Raw genomic sequence first — 12,643 nt, 5'->3', positions numbered from 1 at the left:
TCACAACGTAGTCCTTTTAGCCTACAAGGCAACCTCGCACGTCAAAAAAAATATTTTAATTTTTAAAAACCGAATAAGGTTTTATGCCTTTGCCATAGCATTTTACGCCTTTGCCATCCACCCCCACCGCTCCGCCGCCGGCGCACTGGCGCCAGTCGGCTCGACTCGTCATTCTTTTTTCGTGCGAGGCAACGTCAACACGTCTGAACTTTGCCGTTATTCTACCCTCGTTCAAAAAATAAAAAGTTAATATGCCGAAACGAAGTTCCAGTGAAAGAATTGCGACTTATGAAGCGAAAATAAGGAAATTGCAGCAAAAAGAAATCGAAAAGAACCAACGCCGTCGTCGGATTGTAATTTTCTCCGATACTTCACAATCGGATAACTCAGGTAAATACGTTTATTTTTTAAGTTTTTCGTAATATGTGAAGTGAAAGTATTTATGGTAGTCATTATTTCTTTCCTGGGGGTTGGCCGTGAGTCAACACGACGGAAACAATGCCGGGGGGTTGGCCGCGAGTCAACACGAAGGCCATCATTCTTTTTGACGGTTAGCCGCGAGTTAACCCTTAAAAATTTTAGGCGTATACTATTGAACTATACACCTAAGACGTATGTTTCTTGTCTTTACAGACACCGAAATAATGACAACCAATGACCCAACGGAGCCCATAACAAACTCAAATGATAGTGCATTCGACGCATCAACGTCACAGCCTCAAGACGAGGTCGTGGATACACTGCCAGATACTGAGCCGCCGCTCGACCTTGAAAAGTCCGAGGACGCACAGCCGGCTGCGCCAGACGCAACGGCGACGGAGGAGCCAGTCCCAGAGCTGGATGCCGAATTCCTGTCTGCACTAGGTGATACTGCCGACGAACAACCCAAATATGGGGAAAAAATACACCATGACCTGGCTCAGAGATGGCTGCCTCTCTTACGCCGCGGCATCCCAAAAGACCAAAAAGAAAGTCTCCTTAAAGATTATTTAATTCCGGAGAATTGCAAATTGCTTAGGGCTCCTACTTTGAACCCTGAAATATCGGCAGCCGTAACAGACGCCTCCAGGAGTCGCGATAAGAAATTAGAGAGCGCCCAACAACAGTTAGGGCTCGGCATCACCGCGTTGAATAGGGCTATGTCCCTCATAATCACCGGTGACGATAAACAAACCAAGGTAAAAGCAATAAAGATGCTATCTGACGGCTGCCGCATTTTATCAGATCTTCATTTTACGGAGACTCAAGCTAGAATCAAGCTGATTACTCCTAATTTGGATAAAACCTTCCTGAACATTATTCAAGATGTAGACAGAGACGAGTTCCTCTTCGGAAGCAAATTATCTGAAAAGATAAGGGCCTCAAAAACAATTGAAAAACAAGGGCTTCAAATCAAGAAAGCCCCTGTAACTCAGAAAGCCCCAACACCGTCTTCGTCACAAACACCTGCTCGGCCACGCTACCAGGGAAACTGGACAGCCCCTTCTCGCTACCCGCAGCCCTCGAACAGGGGGGGGAGAGGAGGGGCTCAGAAGAACCAGTCGTCATCAAACTTCAAGGGGACTCCTCAACAGCAGAACCGGTCCTCGACGCAGGCGAAGCCGCGTGCCCCTCCTCGTCAGTGACTGAGGTACAACATGCAGGTCGACTGCAACATTTTTACGAATGCTGGCTCCGCATTACTAACAACTCCTTAATTCTTAGTTGGATTAAGCACGGTTTCTCGATACCTTTTGCTAAACAACCCCGACAGTCTAACATCTTTCGTAAAACATTTTCATCTAAGGAAAAGCTTGAAATGTCCGAAGCCATAGGGAAGTTAATAAACTTAGGCGCAGTGGTTCAATGTGAACCATGCGAGGGGCAGTTCATTTCTAATATATTTTTGGCCCCAAAGTCAAATGGCGAGAAGAGGTTTATACTAAATCTTAAACCACATAAATAAGTTCATTCATAAAATTCATTTTAAAATGGAGGACTACAGAACAGCCGCTAAACTCCTACCTAAATTTGGTTACGCAGCAACAATAGACTTAAAAGAAGCCTATTTGCTCGTACCAATATCAGAAGCAGACCGGAAATCCTTAAGATTTGAATTTCAACATGAAAATGGTCAAAATGTAACATATGAGTTTACAGCTATGCCATACGGCCTTTCTGTAGCTCCACGGACTTTCACAAAATTGATGAAAGAGGTCATGACCTTCTTAAGATCTCAGGGTTACACTTCTGTAATCTACCTGGACGATATTCTTTGCCTTGGAGGTAGTTATCGGGATTGTTTGCAAAATGTGACGGAAACCCTGCGTTTATTACAATGTTTAGGTTTCATAATCAACTTCCAAAAGAGTTCCCTGCTACCTAAACAGTCTTGCCGTTTCCTAGGATTCTTATTTAACTCCATCGATATGTCTATCTCATTGCCCCATGATAAACGAGATCATATTGCGCTTGTGGTAAACAAATTTATCGCATTACCTACATGTACCATTAGGGACTTTTCCCAATTAATAGGCACACTAGTAGCTGCCTGTCCAGCCACACGTTACGGTTGGCTCTATACAAAGATTTTGGAAAGACAAAAATTTTTAGAACTTAAAAAACACGGTAGTTATGACGCTAAAATTAAACTGACAGAAAATATTTTACCGGACCTAAATTGGTGGTCAGAAAACATAGTTTCAACTAGTAACGTAATTGACTTGGTAAAGTATGACTTCGAAATTTACACCGATGCGTCCCGATCAGGCTGGGGCGCGTACTGCAACGAAAAACGTGTAAACGGTGGATGGACAGACAGTGAAAAAGAATTCCATATCAATTACCTGGAATTACTTGCAATCTTCCTGGCTTTGAAATGTTTCGTAACTGATAAATCAAATATATCTATTTTATTGCGTGTAGACAACACTACAGCAATAAGTTATATTAATAGAATGGGTGGGATACAATTCCCTCATCTCAATGATTTGGCTAGAACTATTTGGCAATGGTGCGAGAATCGAAGTATATGGCTGTCGGCTTCCTATATTAACACAAGGGATAATAAGGAAGCAGACGAAGAGTCTAGAAGGAATCCCGACATCGAATGGAACTTGTCAAGCAAAGCTTTCCAACTAATATCAGATGTTTTTGGGACTCCTGAAATTGACCTTTTCGCTTCTCGCACTAATGCTAAATGTAATACTTACGTCTCGTGGAAGCAAGATCCCGACGCTATTGCTGTAGACGCGTTTACACTAAATTGGAAACAATGGTTCTTTTATGCTTTTCCACCATTCCCTTTAATTTTAAAGTGCATTCAAAAAATTTACCATGACAAAGCCTCGGGGATATTGGTTTTTCCCTTCTGGCCTTCTCAACCCTGGTTTCCTCTTCTGAAGAGCTTACTAGCATCGGAAATAATATACCTAGACTCTTCTTATGCTCTATCCTATTCGTGTTTCAGAACTCGCCAACGGTTCTTCAGACAGAATACCCTGGCTGTTGCGAAGCTCTCCGGCTTGCGCTTCTCAGAAGAGGAACTCCAGAATCAGCCTTAAGTTTAATGATAGGATCTTTGTCCAAGAACACAATATCGCAGTATAATGTTACATACAAAATTTGGTGGCTATTTTGTAATGATAACAATCTTAATGCTTACGATTACTCTCCTCATTCAATTTTGCAATTTTTAACGGAGCAATATAATAAAGGCTCAGCATATGGTACATTGAACAGCCATCGCTCTGCACTTTCCCTCCTGTTAGGAGGCGAAGTAGGTGCTAATGAACATATCAAACGATTATTAAAAGGTGCGTTTAGGTCAAGACCTGCCACCCCTAAATATGTGAGAACATGGGATCCCAATTTAGTGTTAGATCACATTGCAAAGTTTGGCCCAAACAAGGATCTTTCTATCGAAAAAATTACCAAAAAATTAGTGGTATTACTCGCTTTATGTACGGGTCATAGAGTGCAAACACTATCCCTTATAAAGGTGAGTAATATCACTAGAACCGCAAACGGCATTAAGATTGTAATCTCCGATATGATTAAAACCTCCGCTCCAGGACGTGAGCAGCCAATTTTGTTCCTACCATATTTTGAAACAAACAAGGATATTTGTCCAGCCACCACCATTAGGGTTGCCAACTTTTTTTAGAAGAAATAAAGTATATCTGATTTTAAAGAAGGTAAATAAAGAGTACGGACTTACAAAAAAGAGTATAATTTATTTTGTACTTTTAAAAAGGTATTATTTTGTACTTTTTGCAGCACATAACAATTTATCATTGTTTTTAAAGGAATTTTATGAGTCCAAACATTCCAACTCTAAATTTATATATAAAGAGCTCATTTTTGATCAAATTCAATGAAGCTTTGTTTCTCTCTTCTCGCCACTTCACATTCATGACAGAAAATGCTCTTTCAGTAAATGCGGAAGTGGCGGGAACAGCTATAGACAATCAAATTCTTTAGGATATTTTTTAAAAATAAATTGCCATTTTTCTGCAGTAGATTTTTGCTTAAAAAAAGGGGTTGTAAGGGGTTGAAAAGGGCGATGAAAGGTTGTATGAAACAATTAGAATCTTGAAACTTATTTTTTAGGCTTTTGATTAGACAGAAATAAAAAATGCTAATATAAAGTTTCTAACAAAATTACCCTAAAGGGAGTAATAAAATTAAGGTATGAAAGTTTGTGTGGAAATTTGTCACTTTTGAAGCTAGAACGATGAAACTTTTTTTTTACGATAGGGATACTCCCGATGTTATGATGACACATTTACACAATAAATACACACACAATTTCACAATTTGACATGTAATATTATTAAATAAATTTCTTATTCTTATTCTTTAACTGACATTAATGGCTGCGCTCAGGAACGTTCGAATATGGTTTGGGGAATCGGCGATACCAACATATTGACAGTAAATAGTAGACTATTTTTTATTCTGATTATGGATTTTTGCATATTATTACAGACGTGCACTACTTTAGTAAACATTTTGTAAAAAAGAGTATTTTAGCGTACTCTATTAGTGTTATAGATTATAGAGTACGCCTACATGATATAGAGGACAATACTCTATTTTAGAGTACGGTTGGCAACCCTAATTATGAGTCAAATTTCACCCGAGCGAAGCCGGGTTTTCATCTAGTACTGGAATAAAGTCTAGCATTCATGAATATTAAACTAGGACGAAAGTAACCTTACAATTTAAATTTCGTCGCGACTCTGAGTTGCGCGGCCATCTTAAAAATAACTCTAACTTTGTAGGCCGGTTATTATAAGTTTTATAAGTTAAGTTATTTTGCGAAATAACACTTAATGCTTTTGATCTGGAAAATTTTAAGAGTCTATTAACGACTTACGTCTACTTCATTTTGTAATTCTTAAACGCAATCGTTAACTTCAATGATTTTTTACCTGTTTTTAGTGAAGAATTAAGCATCCTACCCAATTTTTTTCAGATTTTTGTGATGGCATGAAATATCCCATTCTCATTACTTTTTGAAAGACACTCGTAGTTCAGCGACGACGAGTTCGTACTACCAACCCTTGAATTGGCAGTAGCTTTTATATTGGGACAAATAAGAACTAGGCTATATAGGGCACAATAATTATTCAAAGTTGCTTATTGCAAAAAATGACCCAAAAGGAGCGAAGTTGGGAATGAAAAATGTTCCCAGCTATTCGGTTGAAGCCCGGTCTGTAAATATGGACAGACCATTTTTTCAATGGGCAGGGCACATAGTACGCAGAACTGACGGCCGATGGGGCAACAAGGTTCTGGAGTGGAGGCCGCGTACCGGAAAACGCAGTGTGGGACGTCTACCCACAAGAGGTGGACCGATGACATCATAAATGTAGCAGGGAAGCGCTGGACGCAGGCCGCTCGCTACCAATCGATCAACATGGAAAGCATTGGGAGAGGCCTATGATTTTTTTCAAGATGAAAAAGAGGATGAAACTTTGTAATGTACTTATAGTACTACAATCTGGTGATAGATACCTACTTCCCTGCCATACAACACTTAACTCTAATGAAATACCAAAAATAATAATACTCCAGCAAGTTAATAACAAATTCACAAGCGATTTTGACATTTACCCTTACAGAAATAAAGTTAAACAAAATAACCGTTGATTACAATGGCGGCGGACTGAATAGCGATAATAATTGTGGGCTGAGTTCGTGTGTAGATAACTTCTCCGCTTTGCAAATAAAAGTTTAGAGAGGAGCTGATGTGGGTGGTAATATCACGTGACTATCGGGTCAATTCGAATTACATTTATTTTTATTAAAGTACCTAATCTTCTTCTTTTCGTGTCGAGAACAAACCTACACAGTGTCAGCCCAAAACTCCGCTATAAGAACGGCGTTGTCAGCAGCACTCATCAAATCCTCCTGAGTGCAGTTGCTCGGGCACTCAGGGCCCGACGTGGTTCATCGACTGGGGAATAAAACCGCACCTGCACTCCATGTATAAGCCATCCAAGAATCCCCACCTGACCAGATGTCCTTACTACGTCCAACCTGCGTCCGAGTCTTTTTAAAGACTTCCAGGTAAACTAGGGGAGATCATGTCCAGGTGGAGGACTTTCAGACACAGGGACAAAAGGGCAGGGGAGATCAGCTCTCTCGCGCACTGTAATCTGCATCTCCTAATAAAAAGTACCTAATACTGCACGTACAGTCCGTATCTATAACTGTTCTAAAGTGACAAAAGAACAAAAAACTTGATTGTTATGCGATACTCTATTAGAGGTTCTGATATAGTCAATTGATTGCTAATGATATTTAAAAAGGTTATATTTATTTATAAAATGCAAAACGTTAAAAAGTCCACAGTGTACTTCAAAGGAAATCTGGAAATCCATAGTAACAAATACTTAAATAGGTACTCCTGAAAGTTACAGATCCTCCTTCCAGCGATCTCTATTGGAAACTCAAAGTATTTCAAAAAGAGAACAAGGCTGAGTTGCACCACCTTACTTTAACCGAAACTATAAAAATAACCGGTGCATTTTTTATGGAGTATGACAGATTAGTGACATTTCTTAAAGTTAAAGAAAGTGGTGCAACCCAGCCTTAGATTCTAACAAAGTGACAAATTATTTGCCGTAAGTAGAATAATACCAGTAATTTTACCAGGGTAGTATTTAATACCTGTTACAATTATCTGTTACATAGGTATTAGGTCGTCTCTATTGTAAAGTTTTTATTGAATTCGTCAGAGGGGCTTGCGGTGGCACTTTCCCGGTTTAATTAATTTATCTGCTCTTAGTATAACGTGTGAAGTTGCTGGTGTGTTTCGCCGAAACTTGCAATTTGTGTGCTTACAATGCTTTGTCATGTGAAAAATGTTTGAAAATGGAGCCGTCAACATTATTCAGTACCTACTTACCTATATTTATTAACTAGCGGCTGCCCGCGACTTAGTACGCGTGGATCCTTTTGAATTATTCAAAATTTCTTCTTAGTGAGCAACTACGTTCTAAATAAACCCCATTCAAAATTTGAGACTCATAATCTTGTAGTTTCTGAAATTTCGTGATGAGTGATTCAGTCAGTGAGCTTTTGCTTTTATAAGGCTAGTTGCCTAAAAAAATTTTTTTAGTCCGTAATGTTTAATATAAAAAAATATTGGACACATATATTTTTATTTGTGAATCTAACAAATAATTACATAGTTATGGTGCGTGGAAGTTGCGCACGACGTCACAACGTGCGGCATTTTTAAGCAAGCGTTGACGTCACGGGCCTCTTCTTATGAACTTTGGCGCGCTTTATCTCTTTGAATTTTCATTAGTTTGAAAAAGTGAAAAATACGTGTAGAGTATTTTTTGATAAGTTAACTGACGGACTAATTAAAACTCTTGCTTTTTGACCCAGGCAACATCCCCATTACAGGCTTAGCGTTACTTCAGTCAGTGCCTGAGATATGGGAGCGGCACGGGAGGTTGTTTTTGTAACTTCAAACGTCAGCGAGGCTTCAGATCTCTTTCAGATTGCTCTGTCATGATCCGGCTCGAACATTTACGGGCGGGAGGCAGTGTTTGTAAGGCACCGCTCCCGTGCCCGGGATATGCGGTCAGGAAGGGAACTAACTCCCTAGTGAGCCTAGAGTCCCTATTCCCTAAGACACTAAGTCCCTAGAGCCCTAGCCCTGCCTAACAATAGATACTAAGACATAATAAGGTTTTTGATAGGAAGGAAGTTGTGCCCAGGTCGCCCAGGGCAGCAGCGTTAGGACGGCAGGTAGGCGGCGGGGACCCGCTGCCAGCCCGGCAGACTCACCGGACTGATCATAGCGACGGCTAAGGGTGTCTTGGCCGCAGCGGGGGGAAATGAGACACAACGACGGACGGTTGATATCTGTTTTATTGCTGTGATGCTATTGGTATTTATACATAATTTATTGATTGTACACATTTATAAGTATTTGCTAGTGTGCCGTCGCCTATATTATCTTACACTAGCGGCCGCCCGCGACTTCGTACGCGTGGATCCCATTTTACCCCCTTAGGCCCTTTTCACACGTCTCGGTTGCCGGCTAACCGGCGCCGGGTATCCGGTGGTGAAGTGTATGGGCATGGTACGTAGCTTTCACATGTTCCGGCGTAATTAATCCGGCATGCCCATACACTTCACGACCGGGTACCCGGCGCCGGTTAGCCGGCTACCGGGACGTGTGAAAAGGGCCTTAGGGGTGGAGTTTCGTAAAATCCTTTCTTAGCGGATGCCTATGTCATAACATCTACTTGCATGCCAAATTTCAGCCAGATCCGTCCAGTGGTTTGGGCTATGCGTTGATAGATCACTATGTCAATCAGTCAGTCACCTTTGAGTTTAATATATTTAGATTATTCTTCTATTGCTGTGCCTTTTTGACGTTATTAAATACTCCCATGTGAGAGACATGGTTTCTCGTTTATAAATAAAATTCCTCGCACATTATGAAAATCACAAGAGCGACAGTCATAAATATAAATTAAGGCGTAAATATTATTTCTCTCTCGTATAAGAAAATTCATCAGAAAAAGGGTTCTTTCATTGGGCTAAAATCGCTGTGTCAGAAGTGTAATGAATTTATCCTGTCGTATCTCTTTCTTGGGATGATACCCTTGGTAAGAAAAAAGTATAGAAGCTATCGAGATATCATTGTCAACTGACAAATTTCAATATGTTTTTGGTCAAATTATCTGCGGTTTTCTATGTTTTTACATTTTCATTTATTGTTATAAGATTATTTAACAATATTAAAGTATAAATAAACGCATCAAAAATTGTGGGTATTTGACCGAAATCTGTAGGAAACGGAAACTTGGAAATTGTGGAAATAAATACTTTCTGTTCTATTTTATTCTGTTTGGATTTACATATCAGATTAAAAACTGGCCAAAGCGACGCACAAAGAGAATTCCGTACGACAATTTTGTTGTTGTATAGGAACTCCCCCTTAATTTTTATTTTTATTGAATTATTTCTGTTTAAAGTGTGTATTTCGCGCGTCTACCTGTTGCCGTTAGTAAAAGCGACGAGAATAACATTGGTTGTATGGGAACCCCTCTAAATATTTTTTTATTTTATTTTAATTATTTATTTTTGAAGTGAATATACATCTAAATATACATATATGACGATCTGGTGAAGGTCGCGGGAGGAGGTGCCTGGATGCGAGCGGCGTAGGATCGGTCTTCGTGGAAATCCTTGGGGGAGGCCTTTGTCCAGTAGTGGACGTCTTTCGGCTGAAACGACGATACATCTGGGGGCACGGCAGTGCCCCCACCAAGTCGAGCAAAAAAGCGGCACGGCCGTACCATCCTTTTCTCGAAGCAATTCAGGCCATTTTCGACCGCCTGTAACTTCGTTGTGGATAAAACTAGAAGGCTGAATTTTCATTAGCTATGCAGGCATTGTAAAGACACGGTATATTTAAAATTTCATTCAATTTGAACCAGTAGTTTAAGAATTATAACGGGTCAAAGTTACTTAATTTTGTCACTCACTGACTGACTCACTCACTCACTGACTCACTCACTGACTCACCGATCATCAAAACTCTAAGGCACTTCTAGCAGACCTAGAAGCTTCAAATTTGGAATATAAGTAGTGTTTGGTGTATGAATCAAGGAAAAACTAAAATATTTGGGGGCACGGTAGTGCAACCGCCAAGTCGAGTAAAATTTTTCAATTTCGGTCCAGTTTTCTAGATACATAACTGCTGTCTACAAAATACAAAAAGAAATGAGATCCCATCAAAAACAATACTTGTCAAAAAAACCAAGTCTCGCAACTCAGTTGTTCTACGGTAAAAAGTTGTGAGATCCATGTAATACCAAGTCCAGGCCAGGAAATCTTTAACGTTTTACATAAATATATTGACTTGGCCATCGCATGAAAACACGTGTAAATTAAATTATTTAGTGCGATGGCCAAGTCAATAATTTATGTAAAACGTTAAAGATTTCCTGGCCTGGACTTGGTATTACATGGATCTCACAACTTTTTACCGTAGAACAACTGAGTTGCGAGACTTGGTTTTTTTGACAAGTATTGTTTTTGATGGGATCTAAATATTCTGTGAATATTTCGAGCGTTTATTTTCATCCATAGTTTGTTAGTAACAATTTTCCTCGAAGGCTACTTCTACGCTTTTGGTCATCCTCAGAGCATTTACCAAGCTTCGCTGCACTTATAGCAATGTTTTGCGAGTATGGGCTGTTATTGCTGGAGTTGCCAGTTTAGTTCCTAACGTGCTGTAACATGTTGTTTTGTTTTCAGTTTAAAATCAAAATAGATATGAGTTGAAGTTGTGAGACGTTACCCGCAGCGTAGAAGCAGGCCTCCGTCACTCGCCTATGCCGGCCGAGATAATTACCTACAGCGCGCGACAACTTCAAGTTGCAAATCAGTCAGGACCTGTGAGCACACGCGTATTTCTATACACGCTCGGTCGATCATCGTCACAATCAAGGTTTATTGTTCCAACAGCACTGTTATCCTTCTTTAATGTAAAATCGTAGTATTTAGGAATAATAATTAACTGTACTAATTTAAATAATTAAAAAAAAACTACTCTTTTTAAATAATTTTGAAATACTTATGACAAAAAACTGTAGCAAAAAAATTATTTTAGCTAATATAAACATTAACTTACTTCACCGTGTCTATTTTCCGACACTACACCTTTTAAAACTATTTGTCCAATTTTGAATTATTGCAACACTGAAGTTTATTAATAGGTACTTTAGAGATGGTACGATTATACAAACACCATTAGATTAAAGATTACCAATCGTAAATACAATAAATGCTCCTTAAAATTAAGTTATTATTTATTTTACTTTGCTTATACAACCCTGACGCTTGAGCTGCGAGGTAGATCAATTCTGAACACAAAAAATTTGCGCTCTTGTGAGCGTAGTATAGGTGTACCAGAATCTCATGGCAAATGGGGAAAATAAACTTTGTTGAGTGCCATACTGGGGAAATTGGATTAAACGATCTTGATACTGTTATTTTTTTTATTTTTATAACTTGAGTATTAATTAACATGAAGTACGAATACACAAGGGGTGTTCAATAAGTAATGATAATGGGATTTTTATATCCATCACAAAAATCTGAAAAAAAATGGGCAGGTAGCTTAATTCTTCACTAGAAACTGGTAATGGTCCACACAGCTTATGACCGCAGTCTGTGGAGGAACACTATCTGTGGTCGCGATCCTCATCAAGAAGAAAATCCCATTTTCATTACTTTCTGAACACCCCTCGTAAATTTTAGGTACCTATGTGTATGAAGAATGTTGTTATACATCATATTTCATAACATAGGAAAATGTATGACATATTTTAAACTTTCATGGTCACTATCATAATTATTATTACTGACGGGATTGCTACCATGTATCTTAGTTTTAAGTTTCCGATATTTCGGCACTGTTGCAAGCGCCATGGTCACGGACACGGAGTAACTGAAGAAACTTGCTGTGAGATGTTATGGACAGACATATCCTTCTACCCTCTTTCGTAGTCTTTTAATACGATTGCCATTACCCGCAAGTTTCTTCAGTTAGTACTCCGAGACCATGGCGCTTGCAACAGTGCCAAAATATCGGAAACTCAAAACTAAGGTACAATCCCGTCAGTAATAATAATAGGAAAATGTCTTGAAAAATAAGTAAATCGTATATTACTTTATGTAGGACTAATTTTATTATGTATCATACTTATAACTAATCACTTCTATCAGAACTAGAAAACGATTCTAAGAATTCCACTTTTCTTCAATAGATGATCAAGATAGAGGTATTTATTATAAATTGCTCTTCAAGCATTTCAATTATTAAATCTTTCTTGATGAAATCTTTTTGAATTTTATTTACATGGTCAAAACATTTTCACCATTCCTCTGCACCAATTTGTGAGGTTCACCTGAAACCCCCGATAAAGCAGCTATTATGTAAGAATAATATAAAAAAAACAACTGAACAACCCTCCTTCCAATAAACTAAGTGTATCAAAACATTTCACTCCAACTTACTGTCAACTCAACGACGCGCTTTAAAATCAAAGATTGACTTTGAATTATGCCTTATTTTACAATACACATTGAAAACAATATGACTTGCTCGAGCTTTTACGAC

The 12,643-nt window shown here is 39.0% G+C and overlaps 1 protein-coding gene across 2 annotated transcripts; it reads left to right on the top strand.

Moving 5' to 3' along the window:
* The first annotated feature begins 211 nt into the window (after nt 1-211).
* Nucleotides 212-3,532, top strand: LOC114360919 (uncharacterized). Of its 2 annotated transcripts, XM_028315786.1 has the most exons (3): nt 212-390; nt 634-1,630; nt 3,449-3,532. In XM_028315786.1, the coding sequence occupies exons 1-2, from the start codon at nt 252-254 to the stop codon at nt 1,623-1,625; spliced, it is 1,131 nt and encodes a 376-aa protein (XP_028171587.1). In that variant the 5' UTR covers nt 212-251; the 3' UTR covers nt 1,626-1,630; nt 3,449-3,532. The 2 variants fall into 2 exon arrangements, with proteins under 2 accessions (XP_028171587.1, XP_028171586.1); XM_028315785.1 differs by lacking the exon at nt 3,449-3,532 and having other exon boundaries at nt 634-1,897.
* The last annotated feature ends 9,111 nt before the right edge of the window (nt 3,533-12,643 follow it).

Source organism: Ostrinia furnacalis, unplaced genomic scaffold (genome assembly GCF_004193835.3).
Source record: "Ostrinia furnacalis isolate ACB-3 unplaced genomic scaffold, ASM419383v2 OfSCF5278, whole genome shotgun sequence".
Lineage (NCBI taxonomy): Eukaryota > Metazoa > Arthropoda > Insecta > Lepidoptera > Crambidae > Ostrinia > Ostrinia furnacalis.
This window is presented reverse-complemented; position numbering and strand designations above follow the sequence as displayed.